At 42.9% G+C, this 27,922-nt stretch overlaps 1 protein-coding gene across 3 annotated transcripts in view; it reads right to left on the reverse strand.

Annotated features, from left to right (window-relative positions):
- Positions 1-2,731: 2,731 nt before the first annotated feature.
- Positions 2,732-27,922, reverse strand: part of pax2b (paired box 2b) — a 31,800-nt gene continuing 6,609 nt past the window's right edge. For 2 of the 3 annotated variants that reach the window (XM_047610033.1, XM_047610031.1), the window contains exons 4-10: positions 27,343-27,422; positions 27,124-27,243; positions 17,935-18,110; positions 15,048-15,162; positions 8,137-8,238; positions 5,973-6,059; positions 2,732-4,783 (exon numbers count right to left, since the gene is read on the reverse strand). In XM_047610033.1, coding sequence (XP_047465989.1) covers positions 4,662-4,783; positions 5,973-6,059; positions 8,137-8,238; positions 15,048-15,162; positions 17,935-18,110; positions 27,124-27,243; positions 27,343-27,422 — 802 coding nt within the window. In that variant the 3' untranslated portion in view covers positions 2,732-4,661. Of the gene's footprint in view, positions 4,803-5,972; positions 6,060-8,136; positions 8,239-15,047; positions 15,163-17,934; positions 18,111-27,123; positions 27,244-27,342; positions 27,423-27,922 lie in introns of all 3 variants that reach the window. The other variant, XM_047610032.1, reaches the window with a different exon arrangement.

The raw sequence follows: 27,922 nt of genomic DNA on the forward strand, positions 1-27,922 counted from the left end.
AAAGAAAGAAAAAGTCTCTGCCTGCTTCAGGACCCAGAGGTATCAGGGTGCACCACAAAAAACAAAACAAAAAAACAGCTCTGCTCAGTTATTTTCTATTTTTACAACGTTAGAAACTGCAGAAAAGCGCGTTACGTGTTCTACAGGGTAGAAATGGAAAGTTACTAATATAATAATATAACTCGCAGGCACAGATGGGTAGACTCACTTTTGTGCTGTTGAAACAAGTTTGAAAATGGTATTCAGAAAGAAAATGGGGATGTCTGAATTACCGTATTATACAGTCCCATTCTGGCTGACACCACTTCAAATGTATTCTGCTTTATCGCGCGCTCTCGCAGCCCCCAAATCCTCTGCAAATCGCACAGCGCTAATCGGGACAGTGTCCACTTCTTGTAAATCAATAATGATATAACTAAATCATACAAGGCGGCGGCGGTGGTGGCGGCGGCGGCGGCGGCGGAGGGATTACTGAGCGGAGAAAGAGTGAAAATAAGCTCTAAGAGGGATTTCATGCATAAATCTCTCGCTGCAACTTAGCACAAATTGAATTCAGGCACACTGCTAGAAAAATTAATTCAGCTTTACAAAGCGAGGAGAGGTTAAACACTTTATGTGCTGCTCAGTGATCCAAATCCTGGGGAAAACATTCAGAGGCATTCTCACTGTAGTCTCTGCGCTCCGTGTGATCTTTACACCTGAAAAGTAAATACATTTATCTCAGAACAGTCTCATTAAAGGCCCGAATTAATCAATGCGGTTTAATCGTCAACACTCGGAAAAAAAAAAAAAAAGAATTATTTGCTGTCTGAAGGAATTTATAGAGATCAGATGTTTAGTCACCATGGTGTTTAACCCCTTGTTTGCCATCTGTGAGCTGTAAATAAAGGCTTTTACTCGCCGTGATGTAGATGAAAGAAATAAAGGGAGGAGTTTAAGGTGGAATTTGTGAAAATCTTCCTTTGTTTACGGGGATCAAACCATTTTGGGGTCAAAGTTTTATTTAGGAACATATCTGACAATTATGAGACAGATTTCTGATTATTTAAAGATTATTTTTGGGGGGATGATTAGCCTGCAGATTCATTTTGAGGCAATTAACAGTCAAGATCCCGCACGTCTAATAGATTTACAGATAAAACAGAAGATGGGACAAATTATTGACCTATATATCGAAGAAGTGTGTCATTATTTAACTTATTTCTGTTCCCTACATGAAAATTCACTATATTGTAATGTAATGTCTGTGCCTGTATCCGTGAAATGAGGATTTGTCTTTCCTATAGTTAAACCCTCCGCTAGCAGAAACATTGAAATGATTTATAATATATGTAATTATATGTACAAGAATAATAGTTTACAGTCTTGTGAGGGGCACAAACAAACACCATGACCTGCAGGATAAGACCTCCATCTAAAAGAGTTAAATAAAAAACTTCTGAAGTCAATTATGACTTCTTTTAAGGAAGTGTGTGATCTCAGGTTTGATACATATCATTGATTGCATTATTGTACTGTTATGTAGTAGGGGTGGAAAAAAATCATGCACCTCCACCAATAAAATGGAAATGGCTCATTTGGATTAACATTGATTATCACTGATGTCATGTACATATATACAACGTGTATTTTAAGCCTACACTTAAAATTTCTCAGCGAATTATGTAGAGTGCTGCAACATCATAACATCGCAATAATGTATCGTATCATGACTCAAGTATCACGATATGTATCGTATCGTGAAGTCCTTTCCAGTAGCCACCCCTGTTATATAAACTAATTACATGGACTTAAATGTCCTTAATGCTTAAAAAACTGGTTACAATGCAGGACATAGTGGTGGAGGAGGTATCCTGACCCTTCACATAAGTATAAAATACTACCACTACTACTACTACTACTACTACTACAAATACACTGAAAATATTAAGTAAGCAGATCAGGAATCAAGAAAATATATGTAAATTATGAAAAGTAGAAATGATCAAGGTGTAGATTATAGATATTTGTGTTTTAGACCTTTTTTGAGAGAAAAAATAGTTACAACAATCCACAAATTCTATCTGTTTGTCTGTCTATCTATTGTGGTTAAGGCCCTTAATTAAAAAGACTGAATATCGAACTATCTCTTAACATCCATCTGATGAAGTTTTGTTTTTTAATCTAAATTGGGTGACACAAATGAGGATTCATTTCATTTCTTTAGGAATTATTTTACCAATGAATTAAATCCTATAGTTTTAAACTCTTCATATGTATGTATATGTATTTAGGTGTTTTTTTTATTTGTTTTTTTTTTTGTCTTGCAAAAAGATTAGTTACTTCATTCTTCATTTTTATCTCGGCGCTTTTTAGTTGTTTTAGTTTAGTTTTATCTATTTATTCTATTTATTGACCATTGACTCCACTGTGTCCCTCTGCATTTTACTTGCTCCATTCAGATTTTTTATTTTTTTATTCTACTTTATCTGTTCCAATCGTATGAGTATTGTGTTACAGTCCGCAAGCTGTCTAAACCAGTTGCTCCTGGTGAGATTAATAAAGTTGTTTGAATCTGGATCCTTCACCATGATGATGTAAAACTGAGTGAAGCTTCACGTTTGAGGAGCCAAAACCACATTTCATACAACTTTAATAATTAACCGCTTAACAGAATGTTTATTGAGCTTCTTCCTCCCTCCGCTCCGTGAACCAACCGCGTGACCCCGTCCAGTCAGAAAACGTGCAGCTCTTTGTTTTGCGTAAAAGATTTCAGACACTTTTATTATTGTACAAGTGATACCAGCATAATGAAAGTGATAATACCCATGAACATGAAAGACATTTTTTCTTACTGTATTTACAGAGAAGTGTCTTCACATCACACACGCACAAAAAAAAAATAATAATAATAATGCTCCTACAAAATGAACAATCTGTAAATAACATAACATTAAATAAACTCCACCTACCTTTAGGTTTACAGCTGAATATGCATATGATGACCATCTCTGCACTGCATAGAATTTATACATAGACTTTTCCTCATGAACAACGTGGGATTATACTAATAATAATAATAATAATAATAATAATAATAATAATACTGCTCTCATGATGCATATAGGCGGCCTGTAAATAAACAAGAACTAAGTCTTTGGCAAATGCAAATACATTCACTTGACAGATGAAGAAAAAAAAAAGCATCGTCCCAGCTTGATTCGAGGGAGTGACTCGGCCTGAAACATGTGAGGGGAGCTAAAGTTAGGAGGGGACATGTTTAAGGCATTTAGCTGAAATCGTCGCCCTTCTTGCTTCTTTTTTCTTTTTCTTTTTTATGTTAACCGGAGTCGTCAGAACCATCTTTTCAGAGTGAGTCCGGACGCTTCTGCTGGCGAAACGAGACGAATAATGATGGCGGGCTGACTTGGTTGGATGGCTGTTATATCCTTTCTCTGTGGTCGGATGCCAAAGACTTAAAAACTTAAATAGAAATGTGAGCGGTGAGAACATAGTATAGTGCACGTCAAGGCAGTGACATGATGGGCCTTGAATTATAACTGTAAAACCGTTAAGTGCCTTTTCAGACTGAGACTTATTAGACTTATATATGCACATCATATTTTTTTTTTCTTCTGCATAATAACGCTCCAGTGTTGCAAAACCTCCAAAAATAGTGCAAAATTAACAGGAAAAAGAAAGAAAAAACAAAAAAGAATTAAAGGATCTTGACAAGAAATAAGAAATAGTAAAACGCTAGCCAAGCAGTCTGCAGTTTAGTCGTTACGAATTATAAAAAATGAAATAAAAAAATTATTTTTAAGAATATATTTACTTGAAATCTTGCAAATAGCGGGGGCCGCGCTGCTATACTGTCACGGCTCCCTCTATTTTTATTTTATTTTTTTTCCCCCCCATCGGATGTTTCTTTATTTATTTCATTTTTTTATTTATTTCTTCTTTTTTTTTTTTTTTTTTTTACATCTTGATTGTGTGTCACAGAGAACGTGTCCTAATCTTCTCATGGCATCAAAAAAAAGCATATCGATTTTACTCATGCTGGATGTTTGGTCGGTGACTGTTGGGGTGGATAAAAACAACTTTAGCCTGCCACAGTCTGCACGTGTTGCTGCTAATCCCGTCTGATCTCCCCGCGCTGCCGTTTTTTTGAAATCAAGTGGGAGACAAATGGATAAAAAGGAGGAAAAGAAAAGATAGGAAAAAAAAAAAGGCTGCTGCTACATTTTAAGCTCTGGACAGTGTCCCTGCTGAGAGCCATCAAGAAAAGGAATGTACAGTATTGATCCACGGTGGGATGAAACTGTGACACTGCAAGAGAGAGGTGGTGGTGGGTGGTGGGGTGGGGGGTAAGTTCTGGGGTATTTTTGTTCTTTTTCTTCAGTTTTTTTTTTAAACCACTGCAATTAGCCACAAGTTTCATCATGATGAAGCGTCTTTCAGTGTCCGTGATGATGTCTTGGTGGAGATTTTATCTTCCTTTTGGCTTTGAGTGTCCAAAAAAAAAAAAAAAAAAAAGAGGGTCGTCCTCGGATCCTCCCCCTTCTCCCCCCTCCCCAAAAAAAGAAGTTCCTATTGTGTGAGACGTTTTGTTTTTTTTTTCCTTTTTTTTCTTAATTTTAATTTTTTTTTTATGATGCTCAGTGTCCAGTGGACCGTGCCGCTCACACCGGGGCAATATGGAGGCTGAGGCCGTGGTCCTGCAGGTTGATTTGGTTTCCATGGTAACTAGTGACGGTCATAGGCAGTGGCAGCAGTGGGAGGGCCGGAGCCTCTCGATGCGGCACTATAATAATAAGGGGAACCTGAAAGTTAACAGAAGAACGAACCATTTGAAACAAACAAATACAGACTTAACCGGCATTTGCCAAATTTATTATCAGAACAGCAGATTTCAGTTGTTAGCCATTGATGAGCTGTTTACCCCGTAGTTACTGTCACCTCGTTAGCTGCAAGGTTTCTAATCTACTCTTATTTGTTTTCTGAACTTAGCATTTCTGAGCAACAAATTGAACAAATTGCAAAAAGTTAGTTTTCTCGGATCATGGATATATCAACTTATACCAGCAACACAATAGCTAGCTAACTAATTAAGCTAATGCTAGGTCCATTGCTACATCTCAAATCCTACTATAACTCAATTTCCCTGTTATTTTTATAAGTATTGCAACATTCAGTATAGTGTATAGTGTGGACAGTGCACTCAATATGGTACAAAACGCTACGTTAGCCTTGTTAGCTTATGTAACGGAAGGGGAGGGACCATCAACCAATTATCAAACTTGGGAGAATGATAAACAAGAAAGCGCCAGCATCCATGACAAACAAATGTAACCTTTTTTTGTTGAATTATTTTAGCATTCTGTAAAAGTTGTGTGCCGCAAAATTTAGCTAGTGCTAAAGGGCAAAAGCCTTTGCCATTTTCTTGCTATCTTTGAACTGAAACACCAGAGTAAACAGTGTACACAGTTTACTAAATGAAAATTAAATGAAAAGTATGATATTTGAGACACGGTGCATGTTTCTGTTAGCATAAAGCTATTAGTCCTTGAGTTGCAGCATGATAAATATATGAAGGATCAGACTATTTGCTGGTTTATCTTCATCTATTTAGCCTAGCTCATCTTAGCTCATCTTTAGGGTGAGCTCTTAATGATGCATTTGGTCAATATAAGGCTATATTTGTTACTGAACATAATCAAATTCAGTAGTGGCTAAAGTTGCCGTCAAAATTGTGGCAGCAACAGCCAGAACCTGCTAAAAAACCTGCGGTACAAAGTTAGCTAGCTACTAGTACAGGCTAATGAGAGAGTTGATGGTTTATTCCATTTAAGATGTGGCTACATTCACATCTCTTTGGCTTCTACAAACACTGAAATCTTTAAGTCATATGTCTGGCTACTATTGGACAATTAATGTCGGGGAGATGACGCTCAATTAATTGTTCTCGTTAGACTTTCTTTCTCTCTACTCACTTAGTAACGCTGGGTTGCTGAATCGCCAGGCTTCGTTGTAGGTTGTGTACTGCGGATGACTGTAGGGGTTCCCCGAAAACTCACTCCCTGCAAAACAAAACAACAAATCAATTAGCATTTCAATGCGTCAAACCATTACCCCCCTCACATGCAGTCATTTTTCGTCATTCAAAACAGGATGCAATTTGAGGGTGGAAATGATAGTCATCGATGTGCGACCAGTCAAGCAAGTAATTTATTTCTTTTTCATTTCACTTAAGTTATGCAACACTGAACAATACAGGGATGTGACACTGAAGGCGGCTTTCCCTGTCCCATTTATGGATATCTACCCATTCTTCTTCCTCCAGTATATTCCAAACCAGTCTAATAAATACAGAGTGGTAATAAACAGTTTCATGCATACATTTTTGATCTGCTGCAATAAATCCTGCAGCCCTTTCTTGGACGATTTTTTTTTTTTTTTTAACCTCTTGCAATCCGAGAGCCGCCCCCCCTCTGGCCCGAGCTCTTCTTGCAACATCCTCACATTGCAGGGGAAGTAACTTGGAGCGTGTCAGTGAGCACTGCTGTTGGTTCAACACGTTTCTTTCTTTTACGAGACAATAAAGGCTAGATTTTATATGAAGCCGGTGAGGAATGGCTTTGCTTTAACAGTGTTTTGTGCCTGTCACTAAATCTTAGCGGTTGTGTATAGGATGAATCGGTTGTAACACAAAACCACAAGCCATGGGATTAAGGTCCTCATCTTTCGCTTTGTGCCACATAAGAACAAATGGAAAGTAAAAGTATGTTTGACTTGACTCCTTTCCACTCGCATGATTTAACAGTTTTGTTAGCTAAAATCTAAAACTATGTCTGGACGGCATGACACCGGCTGCTACAACATCTCCCTTTGGTTTTGCTAGTAGCTAAATGGACTTTTTTGCAGAAGTAAATGATAAATTGTTATTTGTTTTTCGACTTACGTGTGCATCAGAACATACATGAGATATGCACGGCAGATATTTAGTGCAAATTAATTCATATAAAAACTCAATTTGCCAGAATCGAGTGAAAGTCACACAACAAAATTCAGTCTAACCCTAGTGTAAGGACCCTAGTGGTCCTGCAGAGGTACTGCAGGTGGGTCACAAAATCTTTGGTTGATTATAAATCAACATATATATATAGGTTCAAATTTTCACTTAATCTCTCCATCAGTTTGGGAGTCCCCTGGTCTTGATAAACAACTATATGCATGACAGGATGGCAGCACTGGAAAAAGGAAGGAATGTAATTTGGATGAATTGAACTATAACCTTTTTTTCTTCATTGTTTTGTAGCCATGAAATATATTTGGGAGCTTCCCTTTAAGATTTCCTGGAAGGTAAATGAAACCTCCCTGTCTAAGAGGATTATAAAAGATGTTACGGCAGCTCTTTACAATGTAGGTTAAAAAAAAAAAAAAAACTGTCTGGGTTTGATTGGTAAACGATATGCTAACACAGCACACACTCGACTGCTTTCGGCCCCCGTCCGTGTGGTTTAATCACATCAAAGTGAAACGCCCTGTGTTTCCCTAAAAATGTGTCCGGCGGGCTGACGCTGCAGCTCCAGAGCCGTATTAAGCCCGGGACCAAAGCTGGATCTTTTGTCCTGTACCTTTGGCTGTGAAACACAAACCCCGACCTCCTCAGAGAGACAGCGATTTGAATATTTACCGGGCTCTCATGCCTCTGCCTTTTGACCCTTAACTGTTTGCTGTGAACCTGAACTGCAGGTTAAGTAGAGGAGGGGAAAGGGATATGCTCCGGAGCGCAGAGGCTGGGGAGGGCCCCCGGTTGTGCTGTTTATCGAGGCCGGTGAGAACGGCCACTCGGGGAGATAATGAGCAAATAAGGCTGAGGGGAAAGCAGGAAGTAAGCGATAGCGGCTGTCCTCCTCCACCCTCTCTGATCACTTATTCAGCTTGTCTAATCCAATCATACACACACAGCTAATACAAGGATGTGCGCGCCTCTTACTCCGCAGGTCAATATTCATCGCTTCTGCATAATTTGGCACTAAAGCCTCCTCACTCTGCTGCGCAGCTTCTACACATGTTCCCCTTTTCGAAGGGCGCCGGCACCTGTTAAATAGACCCTGGTGACAATACGAAGCGGCGGCGTCATCTCTCACTCACCAGGAACCATTCCAGCGAGCGTGGATGTTGGGTAGCTGCCCTGGCCTGTCGGGGGAACGTGGGGGGGGTACCCAGGTAGGGTTGTGTTGGCCATGTCCCGACCTGCAGAGACAAAAACAAAGCACACAGAAGGCCTGTGAAAGGTGCTGCTGGGTTTTAATTTGTGACTTTTGACGGGTTATCGAGTGGCTCTGCTACTCCCCTTTTTAGGCTTTTATTGTGATTAAAGCTGCATTATGATACAATTTGTTTGGATCTTTGACTTAAATATGCTGTATAACTACTTTATAGAGTGATAGAGAGTTAAATTATTAGAAACACCTCATATAAGTCAAATAAAAATGTTTTTTTTATGCAAGTCTGCTAAAATGCAACCACAGTTTAGCGTAAACATGCTGCGTTTTTTCAGCGTCATGACTCATCACCACCACCACAAGTCAGCCAGCACACGGAACTCAGATTTCGCCGTAGTAGACACTCGACCTCGCCGGAGTAAAACGTTTCAAAGAGCGCTGTGTCACATAAACCTGTCACTTAACACCAGGCAGCGTCGGCCCCGCTTGTCTAACGGTCAACTAAAAACAAACAGCTGATGCAGCTGAATTCCGCTAAATTGTGTCTCCTCATTAAACAGCTCGAACTGTAAATATGGCAGAGGCCCATAAGGCTTCTCTATTCTCTGCTGTAAAGGCCCCTGAAACCCCCCCACCACCCCCCCACTCCCCACTCCCCACCCTCCCCAGCAGAGCGTCACCCGTCTGGCTGCAGATATTCAGCTCTGTAATTGAGAGTGACGGTTGGCCTGTCCTCACGGGCCGCGAGGACATTTGGACCGCAGCACGTAACCCCAATCTGCACAGTGGCTGGGGGAAAGAGAGGCCCCCGCTATATTGTCAGCTGTGAGGGCCACTTGGACTCAAAGGGACAATCATCTCCCGATGGAGATTTAATGAGGAACTAGTGGATGAAATGCACCATAACGCCGCGAGACAACAGTTGTCCGTGTTTGCTAAAGAGGCAGTCAGGAGAAGTTATTTTTATGATCATCCGAAATGGAAGATGTCTCCATTCCTCTGTTTCTTGCCTCGCGGTTTGACTTTGTCATGGTTTAAATACTTGCGCTTCATGTTAGATGCCTTGTTTTAGATGTTTTTGACTTGGCAGCCTGCAAGAGTGGTTAAAGTGCTACTGGAAAGAATCTAATCTATTAATCCAATGTAATCAAATCAATGTAATACGAGTCTACATGTACAACGTACTGTCAAGAGAATTCAACCTTGAAGCACAAAACATATTTATATGGAAAACTGAACCAGACTCAGAACATTGTAAGAAAATGCATAAATACCGTATAAATAAGCTGTATGTAGACGATAAGAGTCGAGACGTGGATGGTGTTCGGAGGAACAGTTTCATTGAGGGTGCAACTACAAACTGGCAGGTGTAAAAAGGTGAAGAGGTAGGATGACAAGTCTAGGAGGAGGAAGAAGAGGAGCCACAGAAGTTTTGGCTCTTTCTTCTCAAATGTGTTACTATGTTTTTGGTTGTTCCAAGTCGTTGGAATCAATTAGAAGCTACGGCATCTTTTGATTTCCTCCTTCTTTTCTAATAAATGTTAGGGTTAGGGGTTAGGGTGACACACAATATGACACACATCGTACTATCTGCTAACACGATACCTTGAAATGAAACTACCAAACTGTATTAAAAGCTCCTCCCTGACCCACTGACCCGCTACACCGTTCAAATCCTGCATAAATGTTAAATGTGGGATGTGATAAACGTAAGTAAAGGGGATGCTTCTGCATCGTAGCAACCTCTTTACACTACTTTTTCTTTTTGTGTTTGTTTTTTCTACTTACTTTATAACGAAATAGAGTCTAATCTTTATAGAATATTGCAACGCAAATGTCTAATGTTGAAGAGCTTCATGCAAAATGCTCCAAAATAAACTGAAAAGATGTGTAATATTACAGAAAAATCAAAGAGGAAGTGAATTTTCTCGTGCAAAAAAAAAAAAAGGTAAAGAACGTCTTTAATGGTCACGACCGTGAATCATCTGATAAAGAAACAATTCAGTCACGCTGTCGAACAACCGCTCTCCATTGTTGGCGAAAAAAGAAACCTCGGGCGGTGATTGCTGTAATTGTACGAAGGCCTGGGCGAGATGTGTCTTTTTGGTTGAAGCGCTGAAACGCTGCGGAGGTAAAGAGCTTTACAGAGAGGAGTGAGGTCATGCCGGACCTTTCATTTGTAATAAGAATTAGTTAGATACAAGCCAGTGCACATAAGTCAAAAGGAGCCGTGGGAGTACTGTAGGTGGGGGGTCCAGCAGGGGGTGAGGCCATTGTGTATGAGTGTGTGTGTGTGTGTGTGTGTGGACAGGGGTAACTATTGTCTAACTGTTTTGTTCATTATTAGCGCAGCAGCTACGGCGTGTTTAATAAAAAAGTAAATACTCTTATCTCTTCTTTGACTTGTGACGGACATAATGACGACTGGAGGAAACCTGTCTTTGCTGCACAGTCTCAGGACAGTTTAATTTATTTTAGTTTTTTTTTGCAAAACGCTGAGACAAGTTCAACGGGAGAAATGCAATTTACTGAAAGCTGACGTTCTGTAACTAAGCGCACGTGCTCCTTGTGATTCAGACGCTGGTTCTAATCCGGGTTGGTTTACGCAGATCTGGGATTTTGTCCGAGTTTCACCGACTGAACTGAACTGAAAATCTCGCACCAGATCCGAAGTCACCGAAGTTTCTAAAAACGGCCGTCTTGGGACTCATACATCATCAGTACTGTATTTACCGTGGGCTGGCCACCTCATCGATACTGTCCCTGCTACCGACCCAGAGCGTCAGGTCAGGGATCAATGCTCTGCTCTCGCTGGCGTCTTCAACCTTTACACCGACCTCAAACACCTTCTCTTTCCCACACAGTTTTTAAGAGCGGAGATGTGAAAATATCCCCATTTTTACGGTAAAAGGTTCTTATCAACGCGGAGCGGAGATGGCATGAGAGTTTGCCGTCCTAACAGCCCGCGTCGAGTCTTGTTTTTGTACATTTCCAGGATGCAGTTGGCAGCGGCTGCCAGCAGCTCTGTGACTGTTGCTTTATGTCCCCCTTTAAAGCCTCTCTTTCAGAGAGGCGCCCGATCGGGAGAACTCTCTGTGCGGCGATGATAGCCTCATTAGCTGCTTCCTAGCCTTTGTTGTTTTTACAACAGAGATATGTGTGTCCAGATTCTCATTAAAAGACGGGCTTCTTCGCATTGTCAGCTCCCTCTGACAGTCCCCTTAGATTGAACGCCAGCGAATCAAGGTATTTATTTTTCCTCTTTTTTTCTCCCCTCTTCCCCTTCACAAAATCAATTTAAAGATTAGTTTTGGCTTGCTGCGATAAAAGCCGGTTGATTTCTGTCTTAATTTGAGAAGTAGATGGCAGTTTCGCTTTTTTTTTTGCTCTTGGTGAAACTAAACGTCTGAGTTCAGCAGATATTTGAGAAAAAGGTTAAAAACAAATGGCCGCAGTTGTTTTTTTTGTTTTTTTCCCCCACACTTGATTCACTGGTTTTATCTCAAATGTGGCGGGATACATTACGCCCGGCTTCTGCATTAGCATCAACTCCGCTTCTTAAAAACATAAACTGAAAAGCGCAGGGTGACCTTCCCTTTATCTGGCACACGAACAAAGTCGTTTGCGAGCGACTCTTTTGCTTGCAAGAGTATTAAATTTAGCATGACAGGGACACCTTCATGTTTGCTACAACAACAACCGAAAATCTCTGACCTCCATTTTCTGGGCTATATACGCGCCGAACGGGGCAATTCATCACCAGCCAAAAAATCTCAGCGCCCTAATTAATTACAACTAAGTAAAGAATGTTTGGAGAGCCAAATTGCTTTAATTCCCCGAACGCCAACTGAAAGTCGTTCATTATCAAATGTGTGCTCAAAGGTTAGTTTGCTTTTGCGAAGACGAAATAAGCATTAATTTTCAGAGCCCGCGTTTTTCTCCCCCCCTTGTGGGAAGACACGCGGGGGCAGTTCGTCGTGAGGCCACACATCACCGGTGGCAGGTCTCGGCCGTCTGATCGTTGCTCGCTGCTCACTGGTCAGCGGCAGGTCTCCGTGCTTTTTACCGCGCGGTTCACCCTGAGAGCACTCGCTCGGCTTAATTGAAGTGCTATTCGCCGGGAGAAAAAAAAAAAAAAAAGAGCGTGCAGAAGGAGCTTCTCGAGGAGGAGGAGGAGGTGTCATTGACACGGGGGCTTTAAGCCTGCGGAGGCCTCCATTAACAGGCCCAGCAGGGAATATGTTTAGAGTCTTCAGCGTGCAGTCGCCGGGTGGAGATGTGGTAAAACTCCCACTGAATGCTCAAGGGGGAGCCTCAATCTCCGTTCCACCGCGCTCGAGGATGGACCCTTAAACCTGAAGCGCCGTCAAGAAAAACAGGTGGGCCCTGACTAATTTCAGGAAATACAGAAGCCCCCCTCCATCTATAGAAATAGTGGACAATTGGCCGTATCGAGGCCATCTCTCCATTTATTTCTCAAAATACACACACACACAAGCGCGCGCACACATACCAAAAAAAAAAAAAGTTCTGAGCTCCTCCCTCTGCTATTCATAAATTCACCCACGGCTCACACTATTTGAATTTTAAGCGGTTCGAACGAACAAGAATAAGAAGCACTTGAGATGAAATCCATCTCTCGGAAGGGAATTCATCAAAGAAATTACTTCCCATATCAACAATAGAAATTACCTCACAATATGCAATTGTCCTATCCACATATTCATGGAACCCTTTGGTGTTTTTATGGGGTAAGAGGGACTATTTAGCAGGTAATACGGCGTTAATGTGGAGGAAAGGGAGAAAGGAAAAAAAAAAAAGTGTTTTAATGGAAGTGGCTTCTTGCCTCTGAATTTCGATGATGTGCACAATGCCCTTAAATCCCTTTCTTATTTGAGGCTGCTTTGCAGGTACTTTTGAGCCTTAATAGGATAAGCAGAGGACACAAAAGATTTCTATCTCTCAAGTCTGCCAGTTCACGGAGAATCCCGATCTCTGCCAGTGAGCAACTTCATGAATCATTCATTTTTAATAGATTATGCAAATTCCGGGACATAAAAATCAACAAGATCAATAACCGCTGGCGTTTTAATTGGTGTGCGAAAAACATTTTAAGGATGAACATAATCTCCAGTTCTTTACCCCGTAAAGACACAATTAATTTGAAATTGGATCTCGGCCTAAATACTGCAGATAATTTACTACTTTTTTTTTTTTTTTTTTTTTTTTTGCATGGCTTAAAATTCCTCTGGTAAGCTTATCGCTGGCAAGTAAACTGTAATGCTCAGCCATTAGAGAGACCACACACCTGAATATCACCTATTATCCACACAGGCGAGCACTGGGGGCAGGGGGGGTTGTGAGGGGGGGGGGCAAGCAGAGGAGCCACTAAGCAAATAGTAATTACCAAGTGGAAGTAAGAGCAATGTTTGTTCCATTAGTTTGACCTCTGCTCAGTTTATTTCTCTGGCTCCACTGAGATCATGCGATGCACAAATGCAAAAGCAAATCATGTGACTTTCTTTTTTCTTTTTTTAAACATGCAAACACGCATGTGCACATTCCGACTCCGGCTCACAATCCCATCTTTCTTCCTCCGCATGTCTCTTTGCACCTGTAAAGCGAGGTAAGGAGACCCCCCCTTCGGCCTTCGGAGACCATCTAAAATATCCCAGGTGCAAAACAAAGCTGCCCCTCGCGGAGCCAGGGCCGCGCGCTTTCTGCAGGGGCCATCGGCGCACAAAGGACAAACACACACCTTTCTTCTCAGGAGGCCTGCCTTACAGGGGAAATCTACCTCCCACATATTAATGAGAAAAGGGCCCTTTCTTTTCTCATAAGGCTGCTTGGCTATCATTTGAGAAGGAGGGCTGCTGCAATTTTCAATCACCCTGTGTGTGTGTGTGTGTGTGTCCCCACCCCACCCCACCCCACCCCAACGCCGAACTCGTTGCCTTTGATGGCTGCTGCATAATTATATGAATTTTAATAAAAGCTCCGTATATTAATCTCAGGGCTCCCGACAGTCATCGTAAACTTTCAGTAAACTTAACCTTCTTCTTGGTAATAACGCTGCAACAACGGGACAATATTTCAATTAGCCAGGCAGTCATTAACTGTGACAAGGAGAGGAGACAACTTGGAGGGGAGGGGGGGACAAAGAGGGAGGTGGGGGTGGGGGTGGGAGAGAGGGAGATAGGAGGGGTGAAATAAATGATCATGGTGTTAGAGTAAGGCGGCAGAAATGCCAGAGCGTATTTACAGAGGCACATTACTCGTGCTTCCAGACACACAAACTGTCTCCTGGTGAACAAATCGCAAGAGCAACACAGCAGCAGCAGCAGCAGCAGCAGCCACCCAGCCTGCATGGTGGCCCTTCTTCTTCTTCTTTTTTTTTTTTTTTTTTTCTCTTTAATACCCCGAGACCTTGCTCTGCTCTGATACACAGTCATAGTTCTGATGTGCTGACACCCAAAGGTCCTTGTCCGGCGGTGACTGAACAGCCCTCCTCCCCTCCCGATATCTCTTATCAACCTGCACGCTCAGCAAAAAAAAAAAAAAAAAAAAAAAAAAAACAGGAGACGGAGGACAGCTGCTAAGCTTTCATCGCGTCGGGGTCGCACCACCTTTTCAGCTCAGAGTGATTAAAAGAGGTATTAAAAAAGTCTTCACACTTAACTTTTGTGGTTTTGCCTTTATTGTCACACATTTCACTTTGTCTTTGTCAATTTGCACAGGCGTCGACTTTTTCTCGTCCTTTTTACACGGTTCAAAACCCCCTCAGCTGAAGCTGTGGCCTGGCGGCGTAAAGGCGGACTGTACGGCACTCGGTCTTACCTACAGGGTAGCTTTGCGACACGCTGGGGCCCAGGTCTGGGTTGGCGCTAGAGGATAAACTGGGCTTGACTTCGTCCAGGCTGGAATTCAGGGCAGGGAGCGAGTACTCATTAGCCTGGGAAAAGGACAGTTGAATCATTACACAACCAAACAATACCTAGATGGAAATCCTCCTTTCTTCTCCTCCATTAAGCGCTCCGCACAGGCCCGCGCGAGTATAAATTTGTATGAGCGCATTGTGTGCGTGTTGGTGCTGCAGGGTGGCAGTTCAAGCATATCATGAATGTATTTTGGTATTGTCTGAGAGGAAGTGGGATTTTGAGATGAGTGAAAAGCCAAGGCGTCAGCTGGCCCTTTGTGCTTGACTGCAGTCCTACCCCTGATCAGCCAAGGGAGAAAGCAGTTCTGCTTTGTTACAGACACACCATGTGGCCCTGTTTGAGAAACACCATTCACTTTCTTTCTTTCTTTTTTTTTTTTTTTTGCTTTTTTTGCTTTTAATTTAGAGTCAAAACCACCTTTTAAATTTCATCGCCTCTTATCTCTGAATAGAATCACTTGTACAACTTGCCAATTTTGTCCCGTCAAAGCGCTTTTTAAAGGTTGTTTGTGTTGGGGTGTAGGCTTAAAGGGCTAGTTCGCCCAAATCACCAAAAAAAAAAAAAAAAGAGAAGAACGTAGCGGTCTTCTCTGCGCCAGCACTGGAAAGGGGGAAGAACTCCCGTCTTTCAACCACTGGATAACGAGATAAGTTTTGTCTATTGTCTCACACTTTGTTTGATTGTCCTGTAATGTTGGTCCATAAAATTATTTTGTTATACATACAGGGGAACTAAAGGATTGTTATTATGCACAGTTTGTTAAATCTGTACTGAGCCTGTCTTTTGCTTCCCAATAAAAAACATAGCGATGTCAAGCTGAGCGACTGTGCAGGTTTGAAACTTGAAATAAAAAGGAAACGCTGCTTTGATTTTTCTGCAAACTGTTTTTTTCACGGTGAAATAATGATAATAAAAAAAAATGGCCGTTCTCTGTATTGTTTTAAAAGTTTTCTAGAGCCAAAAAGTTATGTGAGTGCTGTCACAAATATATAAGATATATTTTTTTTCTTTTTTTAACAAAACCTCTTTTTTATTCAATAAATAACAAAATAACTCTTAAACATTTAATAAAAAATCCGAGCAAATCATTAAATATATGAAACTAACTTATCTGATACCAACACATTACTGCGGTGGAAAAATATTAATGACATCTTCTGTAAAATACACAAATTTCGCAATTTTCATTAAAACTAATTCTGTTTCTGAGTAGGAACTAATCTCCACACATAAAATCCTACCCGAACGACAAAAAAAAAACTTCTTCCTAAAGACACTGACGGCAGATGTTAGCATTTTTTTTTTTTTTTAATGAGATGAGACTTCCGGAGTCTGAGTGTTGACAATGTTTGTCCACGGCCCCAGTGTGAGTGGCTCAGTGGGCCGCGCTCCCACAGGGGGGGACGCCTGTGACCCCGCTCTTGTCTGCCACTATCGCAGATAAACTCTAATTGTCTGCTACAACTGTTCGCTGGCACAATGTCGGATGTTTTCCTCTATTCTCGCAGGCTTCAGACGCCAAACAGCCGTTTTATCATGCAGATAAAGGGCAGGAGGGGGAAAGCTGAAAAGATAGGTCTGAAAGGGATGGCCAAATGGCTAGCAGAAGTGTGGGAGGGGTGAATCCATTCAGTTTTGCATCTCCAGAATGGGCTTTTAATGCCTCGCTACAGAACCCAGACACTGGCTAATAGGGCCACATTTTGCAGAAAGGTGGGGGGGAGAAGGAAAAAAAACAAAACAAAACATGAGGCACCCATGAAAGGGACAGAGCTCTGATTAATATTGCATTAAATTAAAGCTGATTTTTCTGGACTGTTCGTGGCCTCCTTTCTTTTTTCTTACTTACTCGCGGCTTTTTTTTTTTTTCCTTCTTTTTCCAGCCCCTTTTTCCCTTCGCCTTTTAATACTCTCCCTGACGCTCTTTGTGATTGCAAGTCATTTCCAATTCGTTTTGGTATTGATCTTCCAGTAGAAATCAGTTTTGTAATTAGCTGCAAATTAGGCCCTCTTCTGGAGGTGAGGCCTGTCCCACTGATTTATCACCTGCGTAATTCGCCCCGATTGGAGAGAAATTAAAATGAACTCAATTAGGCGACTGCTTTTGCTTTATGGGTCCGACTTGTAGTTTGGGTGGGAGAAATTAATAGTCTCTTGTTGTTTAATAGTATAATGAAAGTAAATAAAGGTTATCCATTGTAATAAGCCCAGAGCTTTTAATAAGCTTTGGTTTCTGGCTGTCGTTTTGGTGTGAGGGAGGGAGGGGAGGAGGTTTGTGGCTGTTTCCCCCAAATGCCTCTTAATTTTTAAAATGAGGATGGATGGGAAGTGTTTTTTTTTTTTTTTTTTTTTTTTTAAATAAGGACCGTTTGCGAGGCGTGCTGCAATAAAAGCAGCTTTCAGCGGCGCCGCGTCGTCGAGACGTGTCGGGGAAATAAACAGCAGCGGGTGAATAACACGGTAAAAATGAAGAAAAATCTAGGTATCGATTAATTTCATGTTGCTTTACTGTTATTCTCAATTACAGGGGGTACAGGGAATGTGTTTTTCATCACAAAATCAATAACGTGTGGGAGTTTTCCTAGTGATCCCTCCAGCTTTATACATGCTAGGACTGTAATCCAGGGCCCGTCGCAGACGTTTGTTTAATTAGCTTTCTGGAAATGGTTTGGGAATATTTGTGACAGAGGTGTTTTTTTTCTTTCTTTCTTTTCTGTGTGTGAACGCTCCACTACAGTGTTTGTGTTTGTGTTTGTTGTGTATGCGTACAAAGAAGTGCGACTCACCTGTTCGGGTTTGATATGCTCCGACGTAGGGAAGACGTCAGGGTACGAGGGGCGTTCAAAGACCCGGTCCAGCGCTTCCAGCTGCTGCTGGGTAAAGGCATCTGCCCTCAGGTGTTTCCGTAAACTCTCCACACTACCCTGAGAATCACTGTTTGGGCCAGAACCATCTGAACCATCTACAAGAAGAAAGAGCAACATTCGAGACACTGACCCCGGGAAGCTGGCCTTAACTTCAAGCTATGCACTTTATATTCTCCTCATGTTTTTTTTTTTTACTCCTTCTGCACCGCCTCTGTGGGGGACAAAAAGGGATGGAGTGCAGGTTGTAGTGAGCCACTGGCTACATCACACAGACCGTTCCTCCCCTGCACCCCCCACAGTATTAACACCATCATGATCTGAAAGCCCTCTGGTAATTGATGGATTACCGTCACTTGCAAATATATACATGTTGTGGCGAGCGCGTGCGCTAATGAAAGCAGCAGCTAGCCCATTATAGCGTGTTTTTTTTTATTATTATTATTATTTTTTATTATTTATTCCAGCCAGGGGATTTTTTTTTCCTTCATTCTTTCCTCTTCAAAAAGCCCCAGTGATGCTCACTGACGCCATGAGCATTTTTCTTTTTTTTTTTTGGTTAAAAAAAGCAGAATTTCCTTTTCACAATTCAATACCGCTTTCATTCTCTGTGAGCGCGTGGTTCCATTTGGAGGCAACGGCGTACGGCGAGAAGCTGAATAAAATTGTACAGCCTGGTTCATTCATCCTGTTCTCCAAACAGGAATTTTCTCCCGACTCCTGACCTGATTACTCGGCTGTTGGGAGAAGGATGCCTTAGCTTTTTTTCTTTTGTGCGCGTGTGTGTGTGTGTGCAATGCCTTAAAACCTTTACAGAGCATCCTTCCATATCTCCCTCCCTCTTCTCCTTCAACCCACCCTCCTCCCTCTCCTCCTCCTCCTCCTCCTCCTCTTCTCCTGGCTGCTGTAGTGGCTACGTCGGTAGGTCTCCTCCCCGGATCCCAGAAAGCTTCAGCTCCCTTACAAATCTGTCATTCTAAATTTGCGGCAGATTATGTTCTCCCCTCGGTGGGAGAGCGGTGATATATGATATGCAAGGCCGCTATTGATTGCCTGATCTGGTGGCAAGAGGGAGCTGAAATGAACTTGAAATGAACATCATGCCTCAACTCATTGTGCGTATAATACTCTACTTAATCCCACATTTTTCTCTGCCATGGAATTCAATTGATCAATCATGTCTGGGTGATAGTACCATTTGGGAGGGTTATTGCCATTCTATTCTGCTGCTTGACCTTTTTCCACCGGCTGAGGCCAGAGGATGAACCCGACTCTCCACAGTAGAGCTGGAGGAGCTATAACAGACAGTGTGAGTTAAGTGTGTGTGTCTGTGCGTGTGTGTGTGTGTGTGTGTGCACGTCTGGTCGTGTGCAAATGTGAATAATGGCCTGAATTTGTACTGAAGGCTGCAAAAAATATCACGCGATATAGAAGTTATGAGTTCTCGCCAACTATTTTTTCCACTATACAAATAAACGCATTCGGATTTTGGAGAGACAAAGTCGCACCGGAGCATTTTTCGCCCGTTGTCGTCGTCGTACCGATTTATGTGTTGGGTCTATCCACGCCACCATAACAACCTTCTACAGTTTTGGATTTTCCAGCTGAAGGCCATGACACATCCAGGCCTCAACGAGGAAACTGATTATTCTCCTTTTATTACATTTGTTTGGCAGGGATTTAAACGCTGCCTTAGATTTAGCTTATAGGTGACAAGAGCATTTCTTTTCTGTTATCATCACCTGTTTGTTCATGTGCTGGTTCATGATGTCACTTCCTGGTATCACTGGAATGTGATGTATTACAACGTATTAGCTACTTTTAATACATTTTTTTTTTTTTGGACCTCAAGAGTGCCTTGGTTACCTTCTTCTTAGTTTGCCACAATTGATCACCCCTACACCGAAGAGCACCTTGAAGGTTTTTTTTTACTTTTTGTTTTGTTTTTTACACACAACTACTGCTAGTTTAGCAAGTGCCTTAAAATGGAATTGCACAATTGCATGTGAATATGCCAGATTTAAAGGGAAGGAGTCAGGATGTGGGCACCGTAAACTTTCTGGTTTCTGTATAAAGTCCAAGTGTAGTATTGTCCCGTCACGTTTGCGCAGGATTTGGTTGGATGGAGACGAATAATCCGCGTGGAACGTAAAAAAAGACTCAGATTATCCTGTCGTACGCTGTCAGCAAACACGTTAACATGAAGTTGGACTTGAGAGACAACATGTATGACCGGACATTTACGCGAGAAAAGCTTTCTTTCTTTATTCTTCTTTGGTTAGACTTTTAACTGTGACAGCAAAGGAACTCTTGACCCGCGATGCCGCAAGCCCAGCAGACTTTGCCTGTCGACCTGTTAGGCTAATGCCGCGCCACAGTACCAGCAAGAAGTAATTCTCAGAGGAATAACACTTGTGATTGGGAACAACAACGAAGAAACAACGTCAACCGGCTACAATCGGTCGTTTTGTAACTTTTGAACATACTGTATCATCAGTCATAACCGATGGTTTCCCACGATTGTGATGGCGGTAAAGGGAGAAAAATCTGTTGAATATGCAGGGATGCAGCAACAAAGTACATGAGAGTCCAACAATTTTATGTGGACGACTGGTGTTTGTTCTTTCTCTGTTCCAAAACACTGATGGCGTTAAGATGATTGCGTCATACATGAGATAACTGAGCAAATCCATATCAATCCCAAATCTGTATGCTTAATATACACCATAACATTATGACCACCTTCCTAATATAGTGTAGGTCTCCTTTGTGCCTCCAAAACTGTTGTGACTCATCAGATAATGAACGTGGGCCTTCTGAGGGGGTGGATCAACCCACAGATTCTTGATCAGTTTGGGATCTAGTGAATTGGGAGGCCAGGTCAACTGTCCAACAGTGAAATCAAAGATTTCTTCTTTTAGATTTATTCTGTCCAAAAAAAACAAAGGATATGAATCATTTTACATCGAGAAAGGAAGTAAATAAACACTTCCTTTCTGAACAGAACCGCACACCTGCTACACAACAAACTAACATGATTTCTTAATTTCTGTAGCTACAGTTGGACACATTCAGGTGACTACTCGGTGTGTTTTCTGCACACAGCCACCGTGAAGCCCCTCACCTAACGCTGCTGCTGCTGCTGCATGTCACTTTATCAAACCCAATTGTTCTCTTTGCTACCAAAGCAAATAGAGTCATTAATTACTTTCCATCAGCCGGCCTGAGCCACAACACCTGATCAATACCCCCCCACCATATTTGTCATTCACCACCGAGGAATACACTTCCCACACACAAGACAAACCATCCTGGGTCAACCTACACACTCTTCCTCCCACTCAAGCTAAAGGACAGTCCCACCTGCCCCCTCCACGCCTCTCGATTCTCATCTGACAAACCAGCGGAGGGTCGCAGGTCTTTTTGGTGATGAAGACGACGCCGGTGACATTTAGCACATCTATGAAGCCGTGTAATTATGAGTACGCGAGCGTAGATGGAGATCATGCATTCTTAATTAGTTTGGAGGCTCTCCTTCCAAGAAAGAGTTAAAATAACCCCAGAACATGACTTGTTTACACTCAGTTTGATACAGATATTTAGTTAATTATATGAGTTCTGTGCGTAAGATGTTATTATTTATAGACTCAATAACTTTATTATTGAAACCATCACTTCTCTGGCCTCAGCTAAGCAGTTATTTAAACTTCAACCACAATCTCATACAATGAAGAAGTACAAGAAGATAACTGGGTAACAAGAGCCATGATATATAAAAGAGATTTCTGTTATGATTTGTTGCCTATTTGACAAATTGAACTAATAATAACGATAATATTTAATAGGTGTTCAGTTTTGCAACTCCCGAGGCTTTTGTTTGGTGTACATTTTTAATTTCTCCAAGTATTTGGGATCAGTAGGACCTAAGACGTATAAAAACTAAGTATTATCTTTGAACAGGAAGTAGTAGATTTGAAAACAACAACAACAACAACATCCTCATATGTGGACACTGGGATTATTTTAACATTTATATTATAATAAATCTAAAACTGTTTTATTTTAATAACCAGAATTGTGAACAATGACGTCCCAACGTCCTCAAACGAGTACTTGCTAATAAGCGAGGTTGTAGCTTGTTGCTATTGATAAAATTGGTGAAATTTGTGCATCAATTTGTGCATACATAGTATTTGATGGGGTTTTGATCCTCAACCACGTTTGTCCCGTGATCGTCTGTAGAACAAATCTGATGAAATTCCCGCTATCACGTTATTACCTTCTAGTGTACTGACCCTTTGCAGCCTCTAGATAGCAGACTAAAGTGTCCACTAACGAGGACAACGGGTTTAAATGAAGTAAAATAAGCTGCAATAAAACTTCAAACTTAATGTCCCCAAATGAGGACGCAGGGTCCCAGGAGGTTAAGTTAAAGTTATCTAGTGGCATCAGTCGCCACTCAAATCCGCCCATTATGCAGCAGAGATAATACTCCCTGACCACGGTGGCTTTGTTACACACTTGTCCCGCTCCGTGGCCACTTATTGATCACTGCTGGCGCCGAGTGTATTCATCTTGACATCGGTCTGTATTAACACTCTGGTAACGAGGGAGCCGCCTCCATCAGATCAGATAACCAGCTCTATGAAGCAGACTCCTCTCCGCGGGTTTGGCACCCAGAGGTCACGACCCCCGGCGGGACGCTTTAGCCAACGCAACTCCGGGGACTGCAGTTACGTCTGAGCCACTTCCCAACAAAAACAGAACAATTATTATGAATGAAGTGGAGTAAGAGGAGTAGTTTTTTTCCTTGAATCTCAAATAGAGGAAGAGGAGATCAGCTCCTGAGTAAAAGTTTAAAAACTCTTTCATGCAATGAAGATGGAGTTTCTGAGTTCTTGTTAGCGGCGCAGGGGAGTCCGAGCTGGCACCTCGAGGTCATGAAAAGCCCCCCTCAGATGAATGAGCTTCACCCTCCTTTTTCCCCTTCCCCTCACCTCCCTTCACTCCCACCCAGCCCCTGCTCCTTGTTTAAATAACATGTCAACATACGTACACTCTCGCTCCCTTAACACATTGTTATGTATTTCACAATAATGCGGCTCCATAATTTCCCGCCTGATTCGATTCTTGGCTAAATGGAATCAAATTAAAACTCATTTGCATCAAATTGGATGAACTCAAAATGCATTTTGGTTTCTCAAATTGAATGTTTTGATTACGCCGACGTAAATGAGATCTGTCTTCGGATGCGATGTGTTTGTTTCTGCAACGTCAAAGTTTGCCGATTAGCGCCGCAAGTGACCGGACGACAAATTAGACTGAAAGACAACCCGAGTATCGTTCATCTGCAGCTCCCCAAATGTAACATTTTGCAACGTTTTATCCCTCCACACTGAATTTCTACACAATATTTGACAGCTGATTAACAAAACAATTCATTTCTCGCACAAAAATGTGATTAATCCTAAAATTAACGATTCTGCCGGTCACTGATTTGTCAGGACGTTCCCAAGACTTTAAAGGCTTTATTAATGCGATTTGAAGTTTGCACTTCGTCGCCGCCGCTTTGCTGCACTCCGAGTTCCTGTGTTGATTCTTCCTCTCCCCCAAAACAGATGCTGATCCACAGAGCAGGGCTGTGACGGCGGCCCGCTCCATCACTCATCTCCATCCACACGCGTCGGTTCAGTCCTCATGACGCTCAGAGACGAGAAATAATTAATTCAACAGCTACTGAAGCAAAGAATCACATCCATTCTCGCTGCCACTGGCTATTGTTGTTGGCTTTTGAAATGTATGATGATCATCTTATCATGAAATTTCTCTCTTGGTGTTTCTCTCATAAATCATGAAGAAAAGCCCCGACAAAAAAAAAGCAAGAAAGCGTTCAGAATGGCTGAAATTACGAATCGTCTCCTGGTCTGATTGTGCAATTTGTGAGGCCGCCCTGAAAGGACGCGCGTGGTACGACTTTGAGGGCCCGGGCACAGTTCATGGATGGACTGCCGGATGTTATGAACAGACCCCCCCACCATCCCCCCGCACCCGAGATGTCTGCTCAGGTCAATTCAGCTCTTAATAACGCAAGAAAAACATCCACGAGCGAATTCGTGCTTAAATATAGCGTTTCTTTATTTCACTGCGGGTGATCAGCCTAAGCTCTTTTGTCTTTTCTGAAGCCCACGGTGTCAGGCGCAGTGGGGGCGGCGGAGCCGGGGATGCAGGGGTGAGGCGGGTGGCGGGGTGCTTGGATGTTAATCTGTGAGGTAATAGCTTTTCTCTGCAGAATTGCAAATTCTAATATATGTCAATTTGTAAAACGTGCGGACAGCCGTGGTCACCAAAGACACCATCTCCGGGGGTCTCGCTCCCCCCACCCCTCCCCTCCCCTCCCCTCTCCGCACCCCCCTCCCCCACCCCCCTCTCCCCCGCACTCTGTCCGTCTGCAACAATGGCTGCCAAGTGTAACATGCTACTTTTAATTTGCAATAACACGTGACAATAGCAGATTAATGGCTCTTATGACACCTGTGTCCCTGAAGCTCCTCTCGCCGAGACCCAGTGTACATAACGTGTGTCACACTACATTATCTCTACATCCCTCCCGTAATGGGGGACCCGTTTTTTAAGGGCACTGCTGACTTGGAAACTTAGGAGCTGTCTGCCTGCTTGGCAGAAAGCCACAGCCACTGCCTAAAACAAATACTCCGCGCTGCACGGCCAATCCATTTCACCGGGGCTTGTGTTGCACACCGCTGCCACCGCCGCCGCCCCCCCTCCCCTCCTCTTCCACCCATTCCCCCCCTTCTTTTCTCCCATTTTTGTTCATGTTTTCAACCCTTGATAATGACTGCTTGTGCCATAATAATCATGAGGCTTACCAAGTTAAATAGGGCTCAGGCAAGCTACTGTGCTGTGGGGAAATTTAATCCAAGCATTAACTGACTATAGACTACCGAGCGAAAGCAAGAAAAGCCCGCTTTGCAACCACAACACATGGTTCTCTGAGTAAAGACGATTCAAATATTAGGGTTTATGCGAATGAGGAGGAGCGTTTATATTCGTATTTGCTTAGAAAAATGACCGACCAGCATGTTTACGACTGCAGCGAGTGACAAAAGTACTGATTGTTTTCATGCAGATGGTTCAAAAACGGCTTAGAAGCATGCGAAGAATGTTTCTCTTTCTCCAAAAATGGCATCAACAGCGTTGATTCGCTTTGAAAAATGCAGAAAATAACATTAATAATATGCAGCAACATGGCTGCACGCACAACAGGTAAAGACAGAGGGAGGCTGCAGCCTGAATGTCAAAATAAAAGCGCTCGCTTTTAACGTAATGCACACAGATTGGATTAAAATGACGCTTCGCGCGGCTGCAGAAACCCAGGACTTGGCTTCCGTGTCGGTACATTTCAACCCCAGCAGTGGCAAAAATCTTTAGAGTCTTTTTGTTTGGTAAAGTGCACTTTAAGAGAAGACAGCAAACAGGACAATTGTGTCTACAGGGTAACATCGTATGTAATATACTATTCTTACAAACTGTGGCTTGAGGCAAGACATTGCTTCTGCAGCTGAGTGTGTGTGTGTGTGTGTGTGTGTATGTGTGTGTGTGTGTGTGGCCAAGGCCTGAGGTTTATGTTTTGGAAAGATAAAGTATCCGTGACCCTGTGGTTCCAGGTAGGCACCAGCTGGCCGTTGACAGAGTATATAAGAACCAAAGCCCCGCCCCCCACCTCCACCACCGCCGCCGCCACCGTCACTCTCAGCCCTACACACGCACACACACACGGGCGCACACATCCGCACACACGCAGCTTTCTTCTCTTTCACCGTAATGCCGGCCGAGCACCTAAATCACAGAAATGGCAGCACATCAGGGGAATCATTTGAGACGGAATAGCCATAGAAACATGGCGCTGTCACCTGGAAGACCTCCACAAAACAGGCCGGCTCTCCCGCTCACGCACACACACACCTTCCTCCTCTCCGTGCCCTTTAATACCTCTTTGCCCTTCAGTAGCAATCTGCATAGAAATGTGTGCATTCTATCACTCAGTGACTAGACATTACACCCCGGCTAATATGAGAGGTCCTCGAACGGCTGAAAATGAACCCTTGAAAATACCAGACGTGTGCATTATGCCTCCGCGATTGCCTCTCTTACAGAGAAAGACTTGATTATGTCATTTGCCATGTCCACGTCATGCTGGTTTTTATATCTTTGCCAGGAAATCTACCTCTGACAGGTCATTAGTCATCCCTCCCCTCCCCGCACGCACATAAAACATCAATTCCACTCAATATCCCGCAAACCCCTGCGCTTCTCAACAAACGCTGGAACAAAGAAGATGCTATGTAAACTGCCGCCGTGCTCTGATTAGCTCTCATTCTGGAGCACTGCAGAAATAAGGCACTCATTCCCCACCCTGTTTGAGATAACTGCCCCTTTTTTCGGCATCCACATCATCCCCCCCCGCCCCTGTACCCGCGCGCGCCTCGTAACATGAGTGCATCTGTTTAGCTATTCTCATCAGCCTCTTATGTAGTGACATTAAGGAAGCCTATTGCTTACAGAACCAATAATCTATATCGCCTCAGGCTCCCTTATATCCACTAACCTAGGACTTCAGCAGCAGAAGTGGAGCCACTTTTGTTAAAAAAAAAAAAAAAAGAAAAAAGAAAAAGAGAAGACAAAGCCCTCCACAGAGCTACAGCGGCTTTCTTGACTGACCTGGGTGGTTGGCTACATCATCTTGACATGTAATTATCTAAAGCCCTTTAATCACTTCCATAAAGATTAATTGCAGGAGACAACAGCGGAGGTCGTGTCTTCAAATCAAAAGACTCCTTGGCAGGTTGACACAGCGGTGTAACAGAGTTCAGACTTAGGTGTTTTATAAGGGTCATCTAGTGGAACCGAAGCAGGTTTTTAATGCCGTAATTGCAAGTTCAGCAAAGAGGGTTTTTATAGCATAAAGCTGCAAAGAATCTTTTTAAGATATTTTCTCCTGAGCTTGTGTATTTTTTTTTTGTTGCTGTTTCGCTCTCTCAAAGCAAAAAAAAAAAAAAAAAAAGAAAAGAAAAGAAAAGAGAAAAGGTCCCTTACCTTCGTCTCTTTTCCTCTTTTCGCCGTTGGAGCGTGGAATACCCAGAATCCCGTTGATGGAGTAGGATCCCGCAGGGTCGTTGGAGGCGCTGGTTACAGGTGGAGAGGCTGTGTTTGGTACTAGAAAGAAAAAAACATATATATAATAAAATCTGCTCTTGCATTAGAGCAAATGCATGCACGTACAGCACGTGAAGGGGACGAGACGCGTGCATTTACCAATTGTGTGGCCTGGCGTGGACAGAGATGACCCGTCAGGAGACGGATGGAAAGGCTGCTGGACTTTTGTTCGGATGATCCTGGAGAAACAAAGGACAAGGCGGATTGTCACCGGTGCTCTTTTTTTTTTTGGGATTATTTCAAACTGCCGTTCGCTCACAGCAGCTGCTGCGGCGACGCCGCCGCTGCTGCGATTGAGATGTCAAGCCGTAACTCATAACGCGAGGAGGGATCTGGGTCCACCTTAAAGGTGAGGTCTGGAGAAAAGTCTTCATTGCACTTTTGGTCTGAGCGATCTCGCAAACAAAGCATGAAATCACATCAATTCACCTCAATGATCGGCTTCACTGACTCTACCTGGCCCCTCACTAATCAGCCCCCCCACACCCCACCCTGCCCCCTCCTTCCCTTTCAGGGGTGAGGCTTTCAGAGTGGCCGATCGCAGCCCAATAGCAGCCCTTCTTCCCGGATCAAACATCTCCGTAGCAGGCCCCCCCCCCCCCCACCACCACCACCACCACCTCCCATGTGCCAATGTGGATGAGGTTGTATTGATCGGGGCTCGGGGAAGAAAAAGTTG

Source organism: Mugil cephalus, chromosome 16, assembly GCF_022458985.1.
Source record: "Mugil cephalus isolate CIBA_MC_2020 chromosome 16, CIBA_Mcephalus_1.1, whole genome shotgun sequence".
Classification (NCBI taxonomy): domain Eukaryota; kingdom Metazoa; phylum Chordata; class Actinopteri; order Mugiliformes; family Mugilidae; genus Mugil; species Mugil cephalus.